The sequence below is a fragment of the Tachysurus vachellii genome, chromosome 1 (assembly GCF_030014155.1).
Source record: "Tachysurus vachellii isolate PV-2020 chromosome 1, HZAU_Pvac_v1, whole genome shotgun sequence".
Taxonomy (NCBI): Eukaryota; Metazoa; Chordata; class Actinopteri; order Siluriformes; family Bagridae; genus Tachysurus; species Tachysurus vachellii.
Genome location: NC_083460.1, coordinates 43,171,616 through 43,198,810, shown reverse-complemented (window position 1 = coordinate 43,198,810; position 27,195 = coordinate 43,171,616). Strand labels below are relative to the sequence as shown.

The following is a 27,195-nucleotide window of genomic DNA, read 5'->3' as shown; positions in this document are numbered from 1 at the left end:
AACACATCTCTTGCAAGCAGATGATGCTGAGAAATGCTGTTTTTTTATGTTATACTTTTTATACTGTTTCACTTTTCTGGGACACGAGGTGACTTTTTTTGGGTCTACCAGTTGATTTTTTTGCCCCATAACACTGACAGACATTTTAAATTTCTTAAAAGATCCTTACTGTGTCCAACCTCAGCAGCGATGGCACGTTGCGAGAGCCCTTTCTTGTGCAGCTCAACAATCTGCCATGTTCAAAAACAGAAAGCCTTTTTGCTTTTGCACCCAGGAGATGATGACAGTGTGACTCTCTGAAGGACAATGACATCAAAGCCATATTGTTGCACAGATTTTTACTTTTAAAATTAAGCCGTGGTCTTAAAGGGGGGGTCTCTGTTGTTTGAAAGCCAATGTTGACATTTGAAATCGCCAAAACAAACACGCCCCTAACCCAAATTGGTCCCACCCCTGTATCGATAGCTCCGCCCACACATACATACGTAACCTAGGCAACTAACAGAAAGAAATGTGTCTATCATAGCTGAAGGGAAGAACAATACGATTGTAGATAAACAAACAAGCAAAAATGACACACAAACATAATCATGTAAAGGACAAAGACATATATTAGTTCTGTGTAACAAAACAAAACCAACGTTACTCACCTATCGAGAAGGAAAAAAGCGCCTCGGCGTCTTAAGTAAAGTTGGTCACATATTCACAGATTGGAGTTTCCCGAGTCAATAACTCCTGAGCTAAACACTGTTACTACACAAAACACGGTTGTAGCTGCGTCTCTACATTACTACGATAGAAAAGAGGTGTTATTTGTGTAGTAACAGTGTTTAGCTCAGGAGTTATTGACTCAGGAAACTCCAATCTGTGAATATGTGACCAACTTCCTGCTCCTTCAGTTCTCTCCAGCGCTGGAAAGCTGATCCTATATTAACACGTCCTACTTCTTACCTTATCGTAAGTCTTTCTTCTCTTTCTTTCTTTGTTTTTATCCTCCATGTCAATGTTAAAACCGCTTTCTGCTAATGTCACACATGCGCACTGAACACTCTCTCCGCCCATATTGACAAGACACGCCCCTTTCTGCTCATTGGCTACACGTTTGTTTTGTTTTTGTTTAGTTTGTCGGCCCGACGCAGTTTTCTGAAGCATTTCTCAAACATCTAAGACCCCACCTTTAATGTTTTTAAATGCACCTCCCCTACAAATTACCTACTCTCTCTTCTTTTGGCATTTTGAAGTTCTTACAACCTGGTTACGATCCACCAGTGCGAAGTGGGAATACTTTTAATATTTTCCCTGGTCTTAAGATTTTGTTCAGGAGTGTGTGTCACACTGTACAGCCCTGATAGGTGTGTGTTGTCCTGTCTGGTTACACAGTTGACCATGCAGTACACAGTTACAGTTTTTCCTCACCACTATCAGGGATAGATTTCTAAATGTATGGATTAATATACACATTATATTAGAGTTTATGTATATTTCTGTTAAATTTGTGTGTAGGTGTGCCATGCTAACCCTTCAGAGCGCGCACGCTTCATCCGCTGCATCTACAACCTGCTGCAGTCGTCCAGTCCCGCTGTGAAATATGAAGCTGCTGGAACTCTGGTCACTCTGTCCAGTGCACCGACTGCCATCAAGGTCCGAACCCTCACTATTATACATCACAGCGATTATATATTATTATCTATGGCTGGATAATTAATTAAACACTAATGTAACTGTGTGTGTGTGTGTGTGTGTGTGTGTTCAGGCTGCGGCTCAGTGTTATATCGACCTGATCATTAAGGAGAGTGATAATAACGTGAAGCTGATCGTACTGGATCGCCTCATCGAGCTGAAGGAGCATCCTACTCATGAGCGTGTGCTGCAGGTACACATTCATATATTATTTTCACAAGCATAAAGAGGTTATAAAGAGGTAATCAATAAATTAAACAGGCTAGCGGACAGTCTTGTGTTGCTAATCGCTCCGCGCTAACAGTATGGTTCTGTTCTGATCCAAGGACCTGGTGATGGACATACTAAGGGTTCTGACCACTCCTGACCTGGAGGTACGCAAGAAGACACTGCAGCTGGCGCTGGACCTGGTGTCGTCTCGTAACGTGGAGGAGGTGTGTGTGCGTTAATGTGTTAACGCTGAACCGTTTCAGTGTTAATCAGTGTAATAATGTGTGTTCTCTTTCAAAATAGAAAAGAACGAAGCTTAAAAAGGAGTGTTTTTCTCACTCAGGATTTGATCTTTGTTTTTTCATATTTGATCACTCAACTAAATCTACACAAACATCTGCTCAGGATCTGACGGTTAAACACAGACGACAACTAGTGATTTTATTTATTCATTTATTTATTTTTTGCACAGCTGGTAATTGTGCTAAAGAAGGAAGTGATAAAGACCAACAACGTGACTGAACAAGAGGACACTGATAAATACCGGCAGCTGTTGGTGAGAACTCTCCACTCCTGCAGTGTTCGCTTCCCTGACATGGCTGCTAACGTCATCCCTGTGGTGAGTGTCGGAAAACACAGCAAACAAAACCACCATAACATGAACCATCTCACTGATCAGTTTACACTTGTCTGTTCAGTCGAATCAGCCTAATTCTGTCAAGTCACAGCAGCACAAAGCATCAGATCACGTGGATTCAGTTAGTGTGCAGGTTTACAGGTGATCATTTTAAAGTGGACGGTGTGTTTTTTTTTTTTTTGTGCACACTTTCCAAGGTTATAAAAATATATATTAAACGTCTTTGGTAAATAAGGTTTATTTCTAAAAATAAACAAAATGACAATTTTTTATTAACAAATATAAATAAATAGTAAGGAGGTGTGTTTTACAGTTAGTAGTAAAGACAGACCCATGAGATAACCCTTGGCAATTAACTGGTAACTCCTGCTGCAGTACCGCTCCTGACCACCAGGAGTAACAACAGGCGAGCTTCAAACCCTCTGTGACATTTCATCATCACTATAACAAGAAACTACAGAGTTTCAAAGAAGAATTAACAGGCCCCACTTTTCAGATTTATTGCATCTATTCATATTTTAATTTAAATAAATTATATCTTTAGTGTATAGCAGAATAATAATATTCAAAAGGCTATAAATGGGCTAATATGCGTGGGCCTTCTGTTTTACTGCCTTTTGTAGTAAAAAACATTACAATAGACAGCGATTTCTTAAACTGTTGTGCATCTAGCCTGAAGAGTTTAAAAAGTAATGATGTATGGATTCTGTAGAATTAATTTTCTTTAGTAAAATTAGAGCCACACTAACTATTATTTATTATTTTATTATTTATTAGCAACAATGTCGTAAAAACTGTTAAACAAATCTGGAACATCTGGTTATCTGATGTGGAATTAAACTGTTTACAAATGCAGGTGATGTAAAAAATTTACTGTAAGCATTATTAAATAAATGCTCTAGTTTTGTTTTTTTTGTTTTTTTAAACCTCATCTCTTAGCAACTAGCAATAAGTACATTATAGCTTATTTAATATCGTCGCTGTCAGACGGAATCCTCGTATCTCCAAAACAGTTATTTTTCAGGACATTAAAAAAACGCCGTACCTTATCTGCAGTGCACAGGGTTTAGTCCTCGTTACAGTGGATTGTCTTGCACTAAATTCCTGTCCTCAGACGAGCACCAGAACTAGCGGGGGTCAAGATTTTTTTTTCTTTGAGCCCAGTGTTTTGAAGACATTTACCTCAGAAGACGTGTTGATTCGTTGCGACTCTTCTTGAGGAGAAATATGCCGCGAAGCTCTCACGCTGAGTGAGGAAGAGGTGGACAGTTAAGTGTCCAATGGAGTTATGAGATTTGCGCTCAAGCTATTTTCAAGACTTTAGATTGGTTAATAACTTGTAAAAATAACAGACCCACGTGGGGACTGACCAATAGCATCGATATGTGAAAAAATATGAAATTGACCAAATTTGGACATACGAGGTTTCCGCCTGACAGCGACGATATTCAGTTATACACTATTCATATACAGTAATAACTATTTGACACGAATAAAACTTATGTGACATTAAGTATAATTCAATTTATTTGTATAGCGTTTTTAACAATTTCCTATTGTCTCAAAGCAGAGTATAAATGTGTTTGTGTGTGTTTGTGTGTGTTTGTGTGTGTTTGTGTGTGTTTGTGTGTGTTTGTGTGTGTGTGTGTGTGTGTGTGTGTGTGTGTGTGTAGCTGATGGAGTTCCTCAGTGACAATAACGAAGCAGCTGCTGCTGATGTTCTGGAGTTTGTGCGTGAAGCTATACAGAGGTTCGACTCTCTCAGGCCGCTCATCATAGAGAAAATGCTGGAAGTTTTTCACGCCATTAAAACAGTCAAGTGAGTTTACAGAGTATTACTGACTACAGACACCCCCCCACACACACACACACACACACACCGCTGCCCCAAAAGAAGAAGAAGAAGAAGAAAAAACACACATGGATGTGATCAATGCTTTTCTGAGAATAACTTTAAATACACTGACAGGTTCACAATCAGTTAATACCATGTGTTAATATTTACACACAGACAAATATTAAGGGTTAATATTTTCTGTCTCCTCTTTACAGTCTGTTCTCAACACAGAGTGGCAGAATGATTTAATGCTGACAATCACATCACATTATACAGACACATTCATACGTCACAGTTAACCTTCTGATGTGTGTGTGTGTGTGTGTGTGTGTGTGTGTGTGTGTGTGTGTAGGATTTACAGAGGAGCGCTGTGGATTCTAGGAGAGTACTGCAGCACCAAAGATGACATTCAGAGTGTCATGACTGAAGTACGCCGGTCACTTGGAGAGGTAAATCTCCACATGTAGACATTAAAATAACCAGATTTCACAGTGCTTCTTATACAACAGCTCCACCAACTACACATTGTGTGTGTGTGTCCGTAGATCCCCATAGTGGAGAATGAGATAAAGAAGGAGGCGGGGGAGCTGAAGGTGGAGGAGGAGGTGAGCACCGCTCCTATGCAAAAGCTAGTCACTGAGATGGGAACGTACGCCACTCAGAGCGCTCTCAGCTCGAACAGACCCTCAAAGAAGGAAGAGGACAGGTTTGTGAAGCGACTACTGTTCATGATGCATTAAAGGCATAACACACTCACAAAGTGTTGTCAGGCATGTGGTAGCCTAACGGTTAAGGTGTTGGGCTACCAATCGGGTTACGAGTTCAATTCCAGGTGCCCCAAGCTGCCCTGAGCAAGACCCTTAACCCTCAATTGCTCAGTTGTATAAAAATGAGATAATGTAAGTCGCTCTGGATAACAGCGTCTGCTAAATGCTGGAAATGTACAATATAAATGTTGTCTATTCTCTTCAGCTTCTGTGAGCTCACAGATTGGCACTTTACTGAATGATCCCAAGCTTCAGACCCCATTTATTTAGTTCAATCTGACATTGTTTTTTTTTTTTTATTTTAATGTTCATCAGTAGGGGGACATGGTGGCTTAGTGGTTAGCAGGTTCACCTCACACCTCCAGGGTTGGGGGTTCGATTCCCACAAGGTGGAGGTGGGAATCAAACCCCCAAACCTGGAGGAACTCCGGTTTCCTCCCCCGGTCCAAAGACATGCATGGTAGGTTGATTGGCATCTCTGGAAAATTGTCCGTAGTGTGTGTGTGTGTGTGTGAGTGAATGAGAGTGTGTGTGTGTGTGCCCTGCGATGGGTTGGCACTCCGTCCAGGGTGTATCCTGCCTTGATGCCCGATGACGCCTGAGATAGGCACAGGCTCTCCGTAACCCGAGGTAGTTCGGATAAGCGGTAGAAGATGAATGAATGAATGAATGAATGAATGTTCATCAGTCATTTAAACAAAATTAAATATTATAATATCAGATGTACACTATATCTGTCCTTACCCCAGAGCTAAGAGAGGATGTGTGCAGTGTGTTGCTTGTTTTCTTTTACTCATTTTGGCTCTTGTTATCGTTGGAGTTTAATGTTATTCAGAGAAGCAAATAGAATGAACAGATTAACTTTTAGAAATCTAATTTAACATTTTATTGTTTCTAAATAATTCATAACTGCATCACATCAAGTATGTGTAATGAAGTCATTTGGTCAGATCATCCTGAGGGACTCGGATGTGATGGTTAAAGCCTTGTTTTATGATGTTTTCCCTGATCTAGACCTCCTCTGAGGGGTTTCCTGTTGGACGGCGATTTCTACGTTGCCGCGTCTCTTGCCACCACACTGACTAAACTTGCGCTGCGCTACATTGCCATTGTTACAGACAAGAAGAAACAAAACGTAATAATTCTCACCTGTTATACACCTTTTTTATTTTTACTGACATTAATATAATTAAACCACATTTGCTTCTGTATTTATCTTTTTGTCTCATGTGTTCAGTCATTTGTAGCTGAAGCCATGCTGATCATGGCCACTGTGCTGCACCTGGGGAAATCCTCGCTGCCTAAGAAACCAATTACGGACGATGACGTGGAGCGACTCTCTCTGTGCTTAAAGGTTCTGGCTGAGTCGACTCATGAGTCTCTGATGAGTGACATCTTTAACAAGGAGTGTCGCAGGTCTTTGTCTCACATGCTGACCGTACGGCTGGAGGAGGAGAAACTGTCTCAGAAGGTAAACTCACACATCACCGGTTTTTACTTCATACAGACTTCTGTATCATTAACAGTTTTGCTTTATAAAGAATTATTTTATCTCTTATGTTTCCTCTCTTGGGTGTTGAATGTATTGTGTTTTTAGGTTGTCTGTCCTTTAATACAGTGATGTGTATTATATGATGTGGATTATATGATACGAGTGCTTTGACATACGGATTTTTTGAGATACGAGCATCCGAGCCGCCGTTGCCGAAACAAAGATCCCCAACAACCACGTGTGCTCTGTTTCCCCCCCTCAGCTTCCCGCGTCTCACTCGGTTAAAGCCGCCTTTCCACTGCACACGACAAACGATGGCCGATAAACAGGAAGTCATTCATTTCCTATGAAGAGTCGCAAAGGTGCTGCGTGAGGTGACGACCGTCTGAGGATCCGTAATGTTCGGATCCATTTTGAGTGTTGGATCCGTGAGGAATGTTAGTGATGTTAGTGAGGAAAGTGACCAAAAAAAGGCAAAAACAAGTGAAGAGAAAAGCGATGAAGAAAATTAAGCAAAATTAATGTAAAGAAAACAGAAAATGTGGCAATTAAGTTAAGAGAATTTTAGTGAAGTTTAGTTAAGTTCCATTTAAGTGTAAAGTAGCATTAAGAGTGTACTGTACAGTAGAGTGTACAGTAGAGTGTACAGTAGAGTGTACAGTAGAGTGTACAGTAGAGTGTACAGTAGCGAGTAAGTGAACAAAAGCGAAAGTGTACGTACGAGACAAAATTCCTCCTGTTTACTCCTCCCTCAACCTCCGTGCGCATCTTCCGTAAAGTAAAACCAGTTTATTTTTTTAACATTCTCTTTTATTACTGTATGTTTTTATACAATATTTGTCATTTATAAATACAGTACTGAACATTTTTATATTCAAAACACAAACAAAACAACTGGAGTGGAATTTTGCGAGCTGGAACGGATTAATGGGATTTCAATTCATTTAAATGGGGAACATTGTTTTGAGATACGAGTAAGGTCACGGAACGAATTAAACTCGTATCTCGGGGTATCACTGTATTAATATTTTGTGTAAATTAATTAATATTTTAGTTTTTTTGCCCCATATTTAGTTATCACTCTGGCACTGGCTTGCAGAATGTATTAGTAATTAGAAAGTAATTTATTCTTTCATTTATTTGCAGGTATCTAACCCTGTAATTATGACGTTTTTACACTGACATACTTGTTTATATTTAATTCCACAGAAAGAATCAGAGAAGCGTAACGTGACGGTCCAGGCCGACGACCCCATCTCCTTCATGCAGCTCACAGCCAAGAATGAGACGAGCTCTAAAGAGGACCAGTTCCAGCTCAGTCTGCTGGCTGCTATGGGCAACACACAGAGGAAGGAAGTGTCTGACCCACTCGCCTCCAAACTCAACAAGGTAGCATGGCATATAATAAATATAACATGTAGACTTTAATAAACACAGTATAATGACGCGTTGCTCATTTCATATTTTTCATGTTTTAAATGATTAAATGAGAACTAAAATGTCAGGACCTTTTTTCTACAGACATCTGCGTTTTTCTCCATAATGCACAGACTAGAATGATGTTCAGTAATTAGTTGCACATTTGACACAGTTGTGTTGAGTAAAATCATAAACCCTGCTGTGTCATTTTTATTTTTTTCTGAAAAGTAGGATGTATAGATTTTTTTTTTCTCCCTGATCATGTACTTTAGGTTCAGTGCAGTGGCTCGCTCAGGATCACAAATCTGATTGGTCGAGCAGTGTTAATAAAGTGCTTATAGTTCCTAGAACTGCACTGTTATGGTTCACTGTGAATTATTACTGTGTGGTCTGTTCAGCTCTTGGCCAGTAGATGGTGCCATAAATGGGGGAAAAACACTCACATGAGTTTTATTCGTTTGTGTCACTGTATTGATGTTTCTTGTGTTTGTATTTTCTCCCTCAGGTCACACAGCTTACTGGTTTCTCAGATCCAGTGTATGCTGAAGCTTACGTTCATGTTAACCAGTATGACATTGTGCTGGATGTGCTGGTGGTCAACCAAACAAGTGACACCCTCCAGAATTGCACTTTGGAACTGGCGACACTGGGTACCAGCTCGTTTTCCATTTATCATCACTACCTCTTCTTCACCCTGTTTATATGTTGGTGTATTCATTCATTCATTCCATGAGTTTTTAAATTTGATGTGTTGTGTTGATTCTGCAGGTGACCTGAAGTTGGTGGAGAAGCCTTCTCCTCTCACTCTCGCACCTCATGACTTTGCCAACATCAAAGCAAATGTCAAAGTGGCCTCCACAGAAAATGGCATCATATTTGGGAATATTGGTAAGGAAACTGTGTGTGTGTGTGTGTGTGTGTGTGTGTGTGTGTGTTGTGTTTACAGTGTATGACGTGTGTGTGTGTGTGGTGTTTACAGTTTATGACGTGTGTGTTGTGTTTACAGTTTATGACGTACGTGTGTGTGTGTGTGGTGTTTAAAGTGTATGACGCGTGTGTGTTGTGTTTACAGTTTATGACGTGTGTGTGTTGTGTTTACAGTTTATGACGTACGTGTGTGTGTGGTGTTTACAGTTTATGACGTGTATGGTGTTTAAAGTGTATGACGCGTGTGTGTTGTCTTTACAGTGTATGACGTGTCCGGAGCAGCCAGTGACAGGAACTGTGTGGTTCTCAGTGACATCCACATTGACATCATGGACTACATCCAACCTGCTTCGTGCACAGATGCTGAGTTCAGGCAGATGTGGGCTGAGTTTGAGTGGGAGAACAAGGTAAAGCATGTGGTAGTGGACAGTGGTAGCTCAGTGGTTAAGATTTGGACTACTGACCAGAAGGTTGTGAGTTCAAATCCCACCGTTGGTTATCTTCCACTGATTCAGTTCACTTGTCAGCCAAATACTGTGAACATGAGAAGATTCCTTAAACGTCTTCCTCCTGGTTGTTCTCTAAAGGTTACGGTGAACACCAACATCACCGAACTGAATGAATATCTTCAGCACATTCTCAGCTCAACGAACATGAAGTGTTTAACTCCAGAGAAGGTAACACTATAAACACACAAACAGCCTCATTCTCATGCTTACTGACCTGTAACGTCAAACGTTCTTTTCTCTACCACGTCTGTGTGTGTGTCTGTGTGTGTGTCTCTCTGTGTACGTGTGTGTGTTCTCCAGGCTCTCTCTGGTGTTTGTGGTTTCATGGCTGCTAACCTGTACGCTCGCTCCATATTTGGTGAAGATGCTCTGGCTAACGTGAGCATTGAGAAACCCATCCATCTCGGACCTGAGGCTCCGGTCAACGGCCATATTCGCATCCGCGCCAAGAGCCAGGTGAGGAACCGAGAGAGGAACGTAAACACTCAGCTTGTACTTTAGCAGCTTCCGATTATATATACACTATATGGCCAAGTACGTCACCCTCTGACCTAAACATCTACATGTGTTTGTTCCCCAAACTGTTGGATTCACGCAGTTGTGTTTCTAAAAAACATCAGTGTCTGATCTCATTAATGCTCTTGTTGCTGAATGATCACCAACAGAAAATTAGTTCATTATGATAGAGAAAGTTTAATGAGTTATAAACTCTGGTGTCACCCAGAAGAGGAACCGATTCCATCCCGTGTCTGTCTGCTTCCCTTCAAGGTGACAATGGACATTGTCTCAAAGCAGCTTCACAGAACACATAGAACAAGAGCTTAATATAAAGATTAATATTAGATATATTTAAATGTGTCAGGGAGATTTCTCACCACTGTCACCTCTGATTTCTGTAAAGCTGCTTTGAATTGTTCATTATTAAAAGCACTGTATACGTGAAAGTGTGTGTGTGTGTGTGATAAGACTGCAGTGAGAATGTAAACGCATCAGGGTTCAAATCAAACACACTAAACCCTGAAACATGCATCACAATTTTAAACAGCTTTATATTTAAAGTGATTGAGATCGTTCTCTCACCCAGCTGTAGATTCCTTGATTACTAATATTGCTGTTTTTCTCTACAGGGCATGGCCTTGAGTCTGGGAGATAAGATTAATCTGTCTCAGAAGAAGACCATCTCATAAAGACTTAGGGCCCTCAGTAGGAAGTGCTCTGCTTTTCATTCTTTTCTTCTTTTTTCCTTCATCACTCCGACTCTGAATCGCGTTCACATCCTTGCCGTGTGATTAGAATAAAATCAGTAAGATGTGATTTCATTCAATTAAACTCTTAATGTGTCTTCATTTATCTGTAATATGTACCAATAAATATCACCAGATCATCACCAGCTCCTGTTCTTCATTCTTATTTGTTCTTTAATGTTATTATTTGTGCAAAAAGTGCAGTAAGTGTGTTCACATGGTGAGGAGGAGAGTCATGAAATTATTAAGCAGTAAAACCAGCTCATACATCTCACTCTCTCTTATCCGAACTACCTCGGGTCACAGGGAGCCTGTGCCTATCTCAGGCGTCATTGGGCATCAAGGCAGGATACACCCTGGACGGAGTGCCAACCAATCGCAGGGCACACACACACACACACACACTCTCATTCACTCACACAAACACACTACGGACAATTTTCCAGAGATGCCAATCAACCTACCATACATGTCTTTGGACCGGGGGAGGAAACCGGAGTACCCGGAGGAAACCCCCGAGGCACGGGGAGAACATGCAAACTCCACACACACAAGGTGGAGGCGGGAATCGAACCCCCAACCCTGGAGGTGTGAGGCGAACGTGATAACCACTAAGCCACCGTATGAGCCCCCCCCGCTCATATATCTATAACAGTGAAATATACAGAACCTCCTCTACAGCATTCTTAGTGTTCTTCTCAACCAGGGCACAGGGTAAATATTAGCTGTAGAGATGCCAATAATAGAGATTGCAGAATACTGATACTCATATTTGTCTTAACTGTTAGTGAAGTAAATGTACAATAAATTAAAACATCACTCATGCAGTCCCTCCTCTTCCTCACTGCTCAGCACCTTTCCATTTATCTCTTTTACACTATCACACTGATCTTTAAAATATTTTTACCAGAAATTATATTTGTCCTGAATATCCTGAATAAACTGAGGTCTATTTTTTCTTTCTACAGTTTTACAAACGATCCATAAACACTTTCAGATTTAAATAAATAGTGTTTCCTCTGGGGATATTATTGAGTCTCAATAAAGCCATAATTATAGAAAATTATAGTTCTAAAGAGGTTTATTTTGTATCTATCACATTAGTTACACCTTCTGAGGGGTTTGAAATAAACAAGTACATGCTTTATATCTCTACTATGTACTATATACACTATACATATATAGACTTTAAAACAAAAAAAGTTAATGTTCAAAGATTTTTTTCATTATTTAATGAAATTTTTCTTCAAAATGTTTCTACTGAAACAATTAGTCAGCTTTGCCTTTTTAAAAAGAGAAATAATTAACCAGCCTTCTTTTCTATTTTGTCTTACCATATTAATTACATTTTCAAAAGCAGTTTTACAGAAGTATGGAAACAAAAGAGAAAATAAATAAATATATAATAATAAGAAAAAATAAGTATAAAAACAATACATACAATTAAAAGTTTAAAATTAATTTAAAGAATATTAACTTAAAATGTATGATACTATATATATCTATCCCTATCCCTAACGAGCAAGCCAGAGGCGATGGCAGCAAGGAAAAACTCCCTGAGATGATAAGAGGAAGAAACCTTGAGAGGAACCAGACTCAGAAGTGAACCTCATCCTCATTTGGGTGACACTCTACAGTAAATAGTGTAAATGTAAATAATGTCTTTTCTACAACCCTAACCCTAACTGACACAACATTGGTTCAAAGAAGGCATGACAGTCTCCGGGCGGGTTCATACACAACAATCCCATGAGACACTGGTTGATCATGCAGATCAATCCCTGGCAAGGTGACCACCGGGTGACAAGACTCCAACCAGGGGTAGAACATCAGGATTGATGAAGTAGCTGAGAAAGAAGAGACGATCGGGCTAGAAACCTGGAACTCTGGAGTGGCGTATGCATATATGTATATATATGTATGTATATATATTATATATATTATATATATATATATATATATATATATATATATATATATATATATATATATATATATAGGAGAGTTATCAGTAACTGTTATCAGTAATTGTTATCAGTAACTGACTGACTGTGATTGTAATCAGGTGATGGACAATGTAAATTATGTGCAGAGTTCAGACAGGGACTCTGGCAAGACATCTAGCTATGACATCATAACTACAAGTCTAGAGCCAGAAGGTGACACAGACATAAGAGCTTCCTGGAATGTAAAGTGTCCCACCACTCCACAGTCTGCAAACCTGAGCGACTTGTGAGGGTGGTAATGAGACAACATCCAGACATCCCACTTCACCAAACACTCTATGACCATGAACCCTCCAGATCTGCTCCTTTACCTAAGAAATGTATTCATAAAAATCTAAACTAAACAAATGTGTTTTTAGCCTGTACTTAAACACTGAGACTGTCTGAGTTATAAACACTAACTGGAAGTCTGTTCTATAACTGTGGGGCTCTGTAAGAAAAAGCTCCTACCCCTGATGGAGACTGTAGTACGTGAGGTACTATGAAATCGGATTATAAAAAAAACCAAAACATCTCTCAAGTACTGTGGCGTAAGACCATTAAATGCTTTATATGTCAGTAATAGTATTTTATAATCAGTGTGAAACTTGACTGATAGCCAATGCAATGAGGATAAGATAGGGGTGATATCCAGTCAACCTTGTTATCATTGTTGTTTACTGCCCTCCTGGTCCCCTAGGAGACTTCCTGGAAGAAATGGACACACTGCTTAGTGCTTTCCCTTCCGATAGCTCCCCTCTGCTTGGTGACTTCAACCTCCCCTCTGACAAGCTTCAATCTTCTTCCCTCCTGACTCTTCTCCACTCATTTGCCCTGACACTCAACAGCTACATCCCCACACACAAAGGAAACAATGTCCTGGACCTGGTTTTCACCCGTCCTTCTCCAGCTACAGACATGACTGCTACCCCACTACACGTCTCCGATCATCACCTGGTATCCTTCACCATCACTCTCCCTACTCTACCTAAAACTACCTCTCACCCCCTCGCTCTTACCCACCGCCACTCTTTCTTCTCTTCCTGATCTTGAGTCTTTTTCCTCACTACCTTTGGACTCAGCCACAGATACTTTCCTCTCATCTCTTTCCTCAACTATGGACATCCTCTGCCCTATGTCCACTAAACCCAAGAAAACTTTTTGTTCTGCTCCTTGGCTTTCAGATGTGCTGCACAACAATCAAAGAGAGCTAAGATCATCAGAGAGAAAGTGGAAGAAATCACTTCAACTTGATGCAGATCTTGATTCTTACCGAGCACTCCTTGCCAAGTTCTCCTCAGATGTGACTTTTGCCAAGACTTCCTTCTACAATGAAAAGCTTCCACAACACTCTTCCTCAATTCCACTCTGCTCAACCCCCCGGCTTCTCCTTCTTCATCCTCCCTGACTGCAGAAGACTTTGCTTCTTTCTACCAGGGGAAGATTGAGGAAATCTGCCAGACCTTCACTTCAGTCCGGACTGCACTTACATCTCAGAGTATGGATTCCCCACACCTTCGTTGTCGCATTTCTCAACTGTAGCAGCAGAAGAGATTTTACAACTCATCCAGTCCTGCAATCCTACCACCTGCCCATTGGATCCACTCCCTTCCACTATGCTCCAGACCATCTCGCAAGACCTTCTGCCTTTCATTACCACCATCATCAATAGATCCATAGCATCTGGTCAGGTACCAACTACTTTCAAGAGAGCAAGGGTTATTCCCATCCTAAAGAAACCCGCTCTGGATCCATCAGACATTAGTAACTACAGACCGGTATCACTTCTCTCGTTTCTTTCAAAAATTCTTCAACGCGTTGTCTATAATCAACTGTCTGTCTATCTCTCACAGAACAACCTCCAAGACCCCAACCAGTCTGGCTGTAAAGCTGCTCATTCCACAGAGAACGCCCTTTTGGATGTCTCTGAGAAACTACATGCTGCTAGATCAGCCAAACTGTCATCTGTCCTTATCCTCCTTGACCTTTCAGCAGCGTTTGATACGGTCAACCACGAGACTCTATTGTCCACCCTCAGGAGTCTTGGGATTTGCGGATCAGCTTGGGAATGGTTCGCTTCCTACCTGGAAGGACGTTCACATCAGGTAACATGGAGGGGAGTGACATCTGCTCCACGCAGACTCTCCACTGGCGTCCCACAGGGCTCAGTACTTGGTCCTCTTCTTTTCTCCCTGTATACTCACTCTCTTGGTGAAGTTATTTCCTCACATGGGTTCTCTTACCACTGCTATGCTGATAATACACAACTTATCTTCTCTTTCCCACCCTCAGATACCACAGCTTCTGACCGGATCTCAGCATGTCTGGCAGAAATATCATCATGGATGACTGCTCATCAGTTAAAGCTCAATCCTAGCAAAACTGAACTGCTGTTCATCCCAGGTGATTCATCCCCAGGTCATGATCTTGCTGTATCCTTGCACAATGATCTGATCTCCCCTTTAGCTCGCAACCTTGGGGTAACCATGAACACTCAACTGTCCTTTTCCTCTCATGTCACTTTCTTCTCTACAACATTAGAAGGATTCGGCCATTTCTGTCCACACAGGCTGCTCAGGTACTTGTTCAGTCTCTTGTCATTTCTAGACTGGATTACTGCAACGCACTGCTGGCAGGTCCACCTATGAACGCAATCTGTCCTCTGCAAATGATCCAAAATGCAGCTGCCGGGCTTGTTTTCAACCTGTTCTCCACACCACCCCGCCGCTGCGATCCCTCCACTGGCTTCCAGTAGCTGCACACATCAGATTCAAAACACTGATGCTGGACCAGCTCCCTCTTACCTCAAAGCCCTCATCACTCCTCGCACTGCACCCTGCAATCTACCAGCACTGCTCCACTGGTCCCACCATCTCTCAGGGTAAGAGGCAAGTATACTACAAGACTCTTCTCTGTACTGGCACCAAGGTGGTCGAATGAACTTCCCCTAAAGGTCCAGACAGCTGAGTCACTGGCTATTTTCAAACCGCGGATGAAGACCAACTTATTCAGGAAACACTTCAACTAGCACATCTTTCCCTATCTTTTGCATTAAAAAAAACAAAAAACAAAACAAAACAAAACAAAAAAGTTTCATTGTAACTTCGATGTTAAACTCATGGTATCTTAAATATGTAACCTAGTGAGCCAGCATTAATGTATTCAATGTTAGAGTTTTAAGCACTTATGTACGTCGCTCTGGATAAGGGCGTCTGCCAAATGCTGTAAATGTAAATGTAAATATGTTCATATCTTCTGGTTCTAGTTAGGACTCTAGCTGCTGTGTTCTGGACTAACTGGAGCTAGTTTTTGCTCCTACTGGAACATCCAGACAGTAAAGCATTACAATAATCCAACCTAGAGGTAACAAATGCATGAACTAGTGTTTCTGCATCATGTAATGACATCATATTTCTTATCTTAGCAATATTTCTGAGATGAATGAAGGCTACCCTTGTGGTATTATTTATGTGAGCTTCAAATGAGAGACCGGTATCAATAATCACTCCGAGGTCTTTTACTGCTGCACATGATGTAATAGAAAGACCATCCAGAGTTACTCTGTAATCAGAAAGCTTACTTCTGGCTGCCTGTGGTCCTGGTACAAGAACTTCTGTGTGTCAGAGTTAAGCAGGAGGAAGTTAGTAAGTGTCCACTGTCTAATGTCCTTCACACAATCTTCAATCTTATTAAGCTGCTGACTCACATCTGACTGAGCTGAAACATATAGCTGTGTGTCATCAGCATAACAGTGGAAGCCAATACCATGTTTATGAATAATTGCACCAAGGGGTAGCATAAATAGGGAGAAAAGCAATGGGCCTAAAACAGAACCTTGTGGAACACTGAACATTACCTTAGTTTGTTTAGAGTGGTCACCATTTAGATCTACAAACAATCTGTCAAATAAGACCTGAAAGAGAGAGCTGTCTCTTTAACACCAACAACATGTTCTAGCCTATCAAGTAAAAAACCATCAATAGTATCAGAAGCTGCACTAAGATCCAGTAACACCAGCAAAGAGACACAACCCTGATCAGAGACCAGTAACAGGTCATTTACCACTTTAACCACCGCTGTTTCTGTGCTATGATGAGGCCTAAATCCTGACTGATACATTTCATGAATATTATTCCTATGTAGGTCTGAACATAACTGCTGAGCTACAAACTTTTCTAGGGTCTTGGAGATAAAGTGGAGGTTTGATATTGGCCTATAGTTGGACAGCTGGCTTGGGTCGAGGTCAGGTTTTTTAATCAAAGGTTTGATAACTGTAAGCTTAACAGATTTCGGCACATAACCAGTGCTAAGGGAAGAATCAGTGGTGTAGTCTTTTTTGTAGTGAGTATACTGTGATTTTTTTTTCCACCTCCCAGCCTCATACGCACCCATCCTAGAGCGACACCCCATAGGTACCACCACACTCACTAATGCATAAAATATGCATCTACATGTAATTGAGAGCATTTTTAAAGACTGCTTATGTGTTATCAACATTCCAATTTACATTTACAGCAGACACCCTTATCCAGAGTGACTTACAACTGAGCAACTGAGGGTTAAGGGCCTTGCTCAGGGGCCCAGCAGTGGCAGCCTGGTGGACCTGGGGTTCAAACCCATGACCTTCCAATCAGTAGCCTAACACCTTAACCACTGAGCTACCACATCCCACAATTTATTACACTATAGATCACAACATTCTCCTAGATCGTCTACAAAATTACACAGGTATTCATGGACAAGCTTTAAGTTGGTTTAGATCCTACCTGTCTGACCGATACCATTTTGTAGAATTAGATGGTGAACCCTCCATTTTACTACCAGTTAATCATGGGGTCCCTCAAGGATCAGTTCTAGGACCTCTGCTTTTCTCGATATACATGCTTCCATTAGGGAACATTATTAGAAGACATGGGATTAGTTTCCACTGCTATGCTGACGACACACAGTTATATATCTCATCAAAACCAGATGAAATAACTAAACTATCCAAATTAACTCAATGCCTTAGAGATATAAAAGACTGGGTGAGCTGCAATTTCCTGTTGTTAAACTCTGATAAGACGGAAATACTTCGTATCGGTCCAAAAACCAGTACACAGAAACTCTCACAATTTAACTTCCATTTAGAGGGATGTACTGTTACTAGTAGCTCGACAGTGAAAGACCTGGGTGTTTATTAGACAGCAACTTGTCCTTTGAAAATCATGTCACCCATACCACAAAAACAGCCTTCTTCCACCTTAGAAATATTGCCAAGCTGAGAAACATCCTGTCTGTCTCTGATGCTGAGAAGCTAGTTCATGCTTTCATGACCTCTAGACTGGACTATTGTAATGCATTACTAGGTGGTTGTCCTGCATCTTTAATAAATAGGCTACAGTTAGTCCAAAATGCAGCTGCCAGAGTTCTCACTAGGACAAGAAAGTATGACCATATAACCCCAATTTTATCATCTCTACACTGGCTACCTGTTAAGTTTAGAATTGATTACAAACTGCTGCTACTTACGTACAAGGCTCTTAATGGTTTAGCTCCCATGTATCTAACTAGTCTTCTAACACGTTACAATCCTTCACGCTCTCTGAGATCACAAAACTCAGGACTTCTGGTAGTTCCCAGAATATCTAAGTCTACTAAAGGTGGTAGAGCGTTTTCTTATTTAGCTCCCAAACTCTGGAATAGTCTTCCTGATAGTGTTCGGGGCTCAGACACACTTTCCCAGTTTAAATGTAGACTAAAAACCCATCTCTTTAGTCAGGCGTACACATAATACATCCCGTTATATTATATTGTGCACTATTACACTAGACTTGCACATTTTTATGAACAGCAGATATGTTAATCCCTCTGCACTGCTCTTCTTTTTTGTCTATCCATGCCGAGACACCCAGACATTGTACCAGCTCCGATCGTCTTCCGTGCGATGAAGTTTTTGGACCTCCGCTGAGATGAGGCCGACTCTGTGAGAATCCTGAGACATCTACAGATCTACCAGCTCCAGTTGGACTCTGTGATACTAAGAGGAGATCTGAACTCCATGTGATCCTTACACCAATACAACACTTGCCTGACTGTATATTTATAATCACACCACCAGTGTCACCCATATGAGGATGAGGTTCCCCTTTGAGTCTGGTTCCTCTCAAGGTTTCTTCCTTTACCATCTAAGGGAGTTTTTCCTTGCCACTGCTGCCTGAGTCACCTCAGACTTGCTCATTGGGGATAAATACATATACATACATACACACTGTGAACTATATATATTTTGAATTTTTATTATATTAATTCTTTATACTACTCCTTATGTTTATCTTCTGTCCTATGTTTATGTTCTGTAAAGCTGCTTTGAGACAATGTCCATTGTAAAAAGCGCTATACAAATAAACTTGAATTGAATTTATTATAAGCAACAAAAGACAGTCACCTGATAAATCCTGTGCTCCAGGTCCCATATTCATATAACATTTAAGGCTAAATGTAGCTCTGAATTGAATTGACTTTCATAGTCTATATTTTTTCCTACTGTGAAAGTCAATGGGTGCTGCCTAGGGATGAGCGAGTACAGCATTATCTGTATCTGTATCTGTTAACCATATGAATTATCTGTATCTGTATCTGTACTCGGAGTGGGTGGGGCCTAACCCAGAAGTAGGCTGGGCTTGTCTTGAAATGGGCGGGGCTTTAACCAGTATGTTATTTTAAGCATGCAATTGATATGGGTTGATCAGAAATTGTTATATTTATTGCTGATTAGAAAAATATTTACAGGACAGCATCAGGATTGAGCTTCAGATCAATGGTTTTGATCACGATAGCAAACGAACTATATTACAGAACAAGTTTTGCAACAATGAAAACGCAGTGCAATTATGAAGTAAAATGTAATGAACAACATAACTTTCTTTTTTAACTTTTATTTTTTTTTATGATCAGTGTGATTTTTTTATTTTTTTGGTTCTTTTTTATTTTTTTATTTCCACACCAGGTGTGTGTGAGAGTGTGTGTGTGTGTGTGTGTGTGTGTGTGGCTTAATAATTCATTCATTCATCCATTCATCTTCTACCGCTTATCCGAACTACCTCGGGTCACGGGGAGCCTGTGCCTATCTCAGGCGTCATCGGGCATCAAGGCAGGATACACCCTGGACGGAGTGCCAACCCATCGCAGGGCACACACACACACTCATTCACTCACACACTACGGACAATTTTCCAGAGATGCCAATCAACCTACCATGCATGTCTTTGGACCGGGGGAGGAAACCGGAGTACCCGGAGGAAACCCCCGAGGCACGGGGAGAACATGCAAACTCCACACACACAAGGTGGAGGCGGGAATCGAACCCCGACCCTGGAGGTGTGAGGCGAACGTGCTAACCACTAAGCCACCGTGCCCCCGGCTTAATAATTAATTTGTAATATTTATAACACTAGCTTACTACCTTTATGTTTTTATGAAATACAGCAAAAATGTGTCAGACACTCAGTGTCTGGTTACTGGTTAGAGCAGTGTTACTCATTGCGCGGCTCGCGAGCCTCCTGCGGCTCGCCAAGCTTTAATATGCGGCTCGCGTGGCAGTAAATAATACGATGATATGATCATGTGGTTAAAATGTATTTTTCATTTAAATAACATTAAAAACAATCAGGGAAGCATAGAAAAACGAATGTGCTCTATTAAAAATAATAATATATATTGATATATATATTATTTGACTCGTCACTGACTCACTGCGTTCCGCAATAGCCAGTTTTTGGCGGCCTGCCAGAAGATAGTTTGTGTTTCATGCTAGTTAACAACTTGTGTTTACTGTATACACGGACTAAAAAAATGGATCGATTTCTTATCAAACAATCCCGTGCACAAAATGAACAGCAACAAAGCAATGTGACAGTGACAAAAGAGGTAACAGATTTGGAGCATGCGTCATCTGCAACTCGAGTAATTATTGTATTGCAATATTGTACATTGTATTTAAGCAGATAAGCTATTTAAGACTGAATAACTTGGCATACTTTGCGGTGAAAGTGGCTCTCCTATTGACTTTGTCCTATCAGTGTGGCTCACATGAAAAAAAATAGTGAAGACCACTGGGTTAGAGACAGCTGAAGGTTTAAAAAAGAAAAAAATCTCCGACAGGCAGAGACGCAATACGAGTCGCATTCTACCAAGCAAGCACCACGTCTGAACGAATCCACGTTTACCAGAACTCTACTGGTTAGTAAGTACGTATTATTAACAATACATCTGTATGTGTGTAGGGGAGGGGCGCTGTGACTAGCCTATCACAGAACGCTGACACAATCAGCTACCCAATGATGATTTTCATTCAATCCGAGCACAGATATTGACTCGTATTACTCGTATAATACTCGTACTCGGCAGAAGTGCTTTATCCGTACCGGATACTCGGCTCATCTCTAGTGCTGCCAACTGTCTGATTACCAACATTTTTCAAAATATCATCTTTTCTGTTAAACTGAAGAAAGAAACTCATACAGTTTTGGAACAAATTGAGGGTGAGGAAATAACACAATTTTCATTTTTGGGTGAACTATATCTTTAAGAGCTACATTTAGCCTTAAATGTTATGAATATGGGACCTCGAGCACAGGTTTTATCAGCTGTCAATTTTCAATGTACATTTAAGAGTGAACAATAAACATTTGTTCAGTTCTATCACCAACACTCTTTCATTGCAGAATATTATGAACTGAATGAACTGGTAGTTTACAAAGCTTTCCAAATACATTTGTACTTGGGCATCTGAGGAGTGCATTGCCTCCTTGCTTGTGTGGCAGAGCGATGGCTTCTCAACCACGATAGCATCAGCCTCATTTTCTGGATTTTCTGTAACGTCCGTGTCAACTGCTGCAGCTGAAGTGTCACCCGAAGCTGCTGTAGCTGTAGGCGCAGGCTTATGAAAACACTCAAAGAGTGTAGTTTGAGTCTGCTTTCGTTTCATATCTTCTTTTACATTAGTTAGTTAATTTCAAATTTGCGCCAAAAAAGACCGCCAAGCAACTGATTTTCCTCCTTGGTAGGTGACGTCAGATCAGGTCACAGGCCACAGAAGCCCCAAAGGTCCAAAAACGTTAGTGATTCGCAATTGCAACCACAGTCTGTGTTCGCAACACAGACGGGGTGAATTTATGAATGAAAGTTCTGTCACAAAACGATATTGTTACGTATCCTCACGCTTTTTAAGTGGGTATACGGAAATCCTTGGCCTTTCCTAGTGGGTATACGGCATATACCTGCGTATCACGTAGACTACACCAGTGGGAAGAATGTATTATCTTTAGAATGGGTTGGAAAACTACTGGTAATATCTGTTTAAAGAAACACGTGGGTAAGAGATCCAGTATGCAGGTGAATCATTTTGAAGAAGAAATCAGTGAAAATAAGTCAGTCTGTCTGGTAAAGGGGATTAAAACGGTCTAAATACTGATCAAAATCAGAAATATTATCTGTGGCATTATCTATCAATTATTTTGATATTAAATTAATGGTCTGAATTTGTAACAAGTCTGTCTCAATGAATCCTTAGACCTTCAGTTACACTAAAGTTCAGGCACTCAAATACTGTATTTTAAATAGAAAACTTTGGTTAGGAGGCCAGAAAAGGACACGATGGAATCACACACAACTGGATTAAGTACAGATGCATATATTAGGACAGTAAATACAAATACAAACTGTTCACCAATTAGCTGACTGTCTTTTGTTAGTCCTTAGTCAGGGCCTCACTCAGTCCTTGTAGAAATATGAATAATCCAGGAAAAATAGATAAATCCCAAGGTTGAAGGAAAAAAATAAAAATAAAAAACAATTGAAAAATAATCCTCTTGAAACTTCGCAGCCATGAAATCCACCCTTATTTCAACGAAGAGACTGGAGACCTTTTCTGGGAAAAAGGGATTCCAAAAAACCTCAGGACGTCCTCCTGAAAAATACTTGTAGGGGAGAACAGCCTGCACCCCTTCCAACCATTGCCTACTTTATTCTTTAGGCCTTCCTTCCTCTCAGGTGTACTCCTTCAAAATAAAAGTCCTTCCATTACCAATAATAGGGTTTCAACCTAAAAGTCCCCAAAATTAACAACATAAATAAAGAATGTTTATATAAGGCATACAAACTCAAAACCAGCTCAAATCAAATCAAATCAAATCAAAGTTTATTTATAGAGCACCTTTTAAAAACAGCAGGTGTTCACCAAAGTGCTGTACAAACAATATAAAATAAACAATAGAACTAAAAAGCATAAAATAATAATAATAAAATAAATAAATAAAAACTAAATAAGAGACTAATAAAAATGCAATAAATACAATAATAATTAGTAGCACACACTTAAAAAGAACTCCTAACAGATAACTCTCATACTGTGTTGTATGCTGCCCCATACAAATATGTTTTTAAATGTGATTTAAAAACAGCCAGTGAAGGTGCCTGCCTAATGTACAAAGGCAAATTATTCCAGAGTTTGGGGGCCGCTACTGCAAAGGCACGGTCACCTCTGCTCTTTAGTTTTGCATTGGGGGATACTAAAAGCAGTTGCCCAGCAGACCTAAGTGCTCTGGATGGAGCATATGGCTTTAATAGATCTGAGAGGTATTTAGGACCAATGTTATTTAATGATTTAAAAACTAAAAGTAAAATCTTGAAATCAATTCTAAAATGAACGGGCAACCAATGAAAGGAAGCCAATATAGGTGTAATGTGTTCTCGTTTGCGTGTCCCCGTTAATAAACGTGCAGCTGCGTTTTGTACCCTCTGCAAATGTGCTAGAGATGCCTCACCAATGCCTACATAGAGACTATTACAATAGTCCAGTCGGGATGATATAAAAGCATGGATGACCCTCTCAAAATCAGTAAAAGATACAAATGACTTGAAAACAAACAATGAACTTAAATTAAGGCCTGAAACACAAATAAAATCATATTTATGCATTAACAAAACTGTGCCTCTTTTTAAAAGCAAAAGTATATGCATAATATTTTGTTTTTTTGGGCCTTAATAATGTAGCAAGGTTACAGAACAAGGTTCTGCAAGGTGTCTTGTTTGTAGTTTCATGTTTGGCATTATTCAGTGCAAATCTGAACTCAGATAGCCACTTGTCCCACTCTCTGTGATTTTCTCCCACATAAGAAGCCTTCATGGTTTTCAGAGTTTTGTTGACTCGTTCAGTGAGGTTGGTCTGTGGGTGATAACTGGTAGTTAGTTTCTGACGAACACCGCAGTTTTTGCACAGATCAACCAAGAGCTGACTAAGAAACTGTGGGCCTCTGTCAGACAGGATGTACTTGGGCACGCCCCATCAATTGAAGATTTCATCCATCACAATCTGACAGATGCGTGGAGTCTTACTATCTCTTAAAGGGAATAGCTCCACCCACTTTGTGAAATAGTCAATCACTACAAGGAGATAGATGTTGCCTTTCTTACTTTTAGGAAATGGCCCCATGAGATCGATGCCCAGCATGTGACCCGGTTTGTTCACTTCAGTTGATTGAAGAAACCCAAGGGGTTTGGTATTGGAAGGTTTGTATTGTTGACACACAACACTCTCTTTCACATGTTGCCACACATCCTTTCGGACATCTGGCCACCAGGCCACCTCCAAGATTTTAAGAAGAGTTTTCATCTTCCCCAGATGAGCTCCTAAGGGGTTGTCATGGAAATAGCCTAGGAAAGTGGGAGTAAGAGATTTTGGGACTACCAGCTGGTATTTAACATCATCAGCGCTTGGAATAATTCGGTAGAGTACACCCTGCTGGATTTCCCATCTTATTCTATCACTTTTCTCCTCCTTTCCATCAACTTTTTCCATTAATTCCTTTAACTGCTCATCTTGTTCTTGGGAGACTTGTATCTCAGCCAGAGAAGTTGGTAAGTTGAAATTCCATAATGAGGTCTTCACTACATATGCAGCCAGAACAGCGTTGTTTTTCCACAGATCTAGATAGGGCTTCTTGTACCACATTCATTCTGCCCTTTCTATATTTAACTTGGAACTGAAACCGCTGTAGCCTCAAAGTCCACCTAGTGAGTCGGGATGTTGTCTTTGGAGAATTAAAGGCCAACGTCAGTGCTGCATGGTCAGTGTATACTACAAAAGATACACCCTCCAAATAATGGTGCCACTTTTCAACTGCCCACACAACAGCCAGACATTCCCTCTCTGAGGTTGAGTAGTTCATTTCTGCTCTTCTCAAGCTCCTTGAGGCAAACACGATCAGACGCTCTTCATTATCAATGTTTTGTGAAAGTACAGCTCCAAGTCCTTTAGAACTGGCATCAGTTTGTACTTGAAAAGGATGGCTCAGATCTGGTTGGGCCAGCACAGGGGCTTTCTGCAGGGCTATCTTCAACCTCTCCATACTCTGCTGACATTTTTCTGTCCACTCCCACGTGACACCTTTTCGCTGCAACTGATACAAAGCTCTGCAAAATGTGGGATGAATTTGTGGTACCAGCCTACCATGCCTACAAACCTCTGTAGTGAATGAATGTCATGAGGAACAGGGTAGTTGGCGATAGCACTTGTCTTTTCTGGGTCTACCTCCACCCCTTTTCCTGAAACAACATGGCCCAGGAACTTCAATTCATTCTTAAGGAAATGGCATTTCTTCAAATTCAGCGTCAAGTTGGCTTGGTGGAGTCTGGAAAAAACAGCTTCCAGGTCTTAAAGGTGCTTCTGTTGAGAAGGTGAGTATACAATAATATCATCAATATATACAAAACAGATAGTCTCCCTTAGCTCACCAAGGACCCTTTCCATGAGACTTTGAAATTTAGCCCCTGCATTTTTTAGACCAAACGGCATTGTCAAAAAATGATACATGCCAAACGGAGTGACGAAGGCAGTCTTCTCATGACTATTCTTGTCCAGTTGTACCTGCCAGTACCCAGATTTTAAATCCAATGTGCTGAAATATTTTGCCCTGTGCATAGATTCCAAAATATCATGAATAATAGGCATGGGGTAAGCATCCTGGGGTGTTTTTGCATTTAACTTTCTATAGTCAACACAGAAACGTAGACTCTGATCAGGTTTTGGCACAAGGACCACTGGGAAGGCCCAAGAAGATTGTGAGGGCTCAATTATACCTTCCCAAAGCATCCTGCCAACCTCCTCCCTAATAATATCCTTCTTTAGAGGTGAAACTCGATAGGCTTTGCATCGTATCGGTATGTCATCTGTTGTTATGATCTTGTGGGTGGTCAGGTTTGTCTTCCCTAGCTTGTCTGAACAGACAGAAGTCCAAGCATAAAGAAGTCGTTTTACATCAGGTGGATACCTTAGTATCAGATCATCAATTAAAGTTGGTACTCGAGTAATCAATTGCTTAGGTACATCAGAGTCCAGGGTTAAAGCCATGTACAAGGTGACTACACGTTCTTCTTGCTGGGTCCGTAACTGTTTTCCCAGAGTCTGGCTGAGAAAAGGAAATACTCTAGTTCTTCCTTTAATGTATAGTTCATAATTATGTTCGCCAACGTTTACTCGTACACCAGCCCTAATATAAGTGGAAAAGCAAGCTGTTCATCTACCATCAAATAGGTATCAACGGTCCACACCAGTCCATGCCACTCATAGGTAATAGGAACTTTACCTTCTGATTTTTGTGCCTTTCTGTCAGCTAGCATAAATGTTCTGTTGGCGTGTTTTTGCATTTGTTCACCTGGTTTAACCAGTGTTTCCCACAATGTCTTCTGCATTAAAGTGAAAGTGGAACCAGTGTCTAGTATAGCTTCAACTTGTCGCCCATGGATACTCACAGCTACTCGAAGCAATGGAGGGGTTGTAGAGTGGACTTAAGCGAGAGGTTGGGATTGCCCAGTAGTGGATTTAGGAACGTTAACATGCCGTACTATTGGATTCTTTTTTCCCTTTTCACTGGTCTTAATTTGATTTACTTTGGCCCAATAATCTCTTTTAGAGTTAAGGTCTCTTTCTACCAACCTTGACTAACTGTTCCACTGTGTGCACAGCACCTTGTATGCTTCCAGCCACAGAAGGGTTGCAGTTATTCAGAAACCTTCTTACCATTTCCTCCTCAGGAAGATCCCTTTTCCACTTCAGGCACAATGCCCTATAATCATAGGCAAAGTCTCTAATACATTGATCGGGCCCCTGGATCATAGCTTTGAGTTGTTCTTCTACCTCAGTGAGATAGTCAGTGGGTAAGAATGCTCCCAAAAATGCATTTTTAAAGTCCATCCAGTTGTGGATCTTATTTCTTTCGGCAAGCCACCAGCTTTGGGCTGAACCAGAAAGAACAGCATTCAGCGTGGCTACAAGTTCAATGTCTGACATATGTCTGAGTGTTAAAAAATTCTCACAACGCTTCACAAAGTCTACCACATCACTGGTTTCTCTGGCTTCATCAAAGTGTGGAAATTCCAGATTCATTGGAGGTTTGGGATAGGAAGTAGGTGGCTGCGCTGACTGTCCGAAGCAGAAGCTCCAAAAGAA

At 40.7% G+C, this 27,195-nt stretch overlaps 1 protein-coding gene across 1 annotated transcript in view; it reads left to right on the top strand.

Moving 5' to 3' along the window:
* The window catches only part of copb1 (COPI coat complex subunit beta 1), a 20,869-nt gene extending 10,001 nt beyond the window's left edge, over positions 1-10,868 (top strand). The window contains exons 7-22 of the mRNA XM_060875580.1: positions 1,504-1,641; positions 1,754-1,873; positions 2,007-2,114; positions 2,363-2,509; positions 4,201-4,346; positions 4,717-4,813; positions 4,910-5,070; positions 6,146-6,266; positions 6,369-6,602; positions 7,833-8,012; positions 8,548-8,692; positions 8,811-8,930; positions 9,231-9,376; positions 9,557-9,646; positions 9,779-9,934; positions 10,606-10,868. Of these exons, the coding sequence (XP_060731563.1) occupies positions 1,504-1,641; positions 1,754-1,873; positions 2,007-2,114; positions 2,363-2,509; positions 4,201-4,346; positions 4,717-4,813; positions 4,910-5,070; positions 6,146-6,266; positions 6,369-6,602; positions 7,833-8,012; positions 8,548-8,692; positions 8,811-8,930; positions 9,231-9,376; positions 9,557-9,646; positions 9,779-9,934; positions 10,606-10,665 (2,169 nt within the window). The 3' untranslated portion in view covers positions 10,666-10,868. The remainder of the gene's footprint in view (positions 1-1,503; positions 1,642-1,753; positions 1,874-2,006; positions 2,115-2,362; positions 2,510-4,200; positions 4,347-4,716; positions 4,814-4,909; positions 5,071-6,145; positions 6,267-6,368; positions 6,603-7,832; positions 8,013-8,547; positions 8,693-8,810; positions 8,931-9,230; positions 9,377-9,556; positions 9,647-9,778; positions 9,935-10,605) is intronic.
* The last annotated feature ends 16,327 nt before the right edge of the window (positions 10,869-27,195 follow it).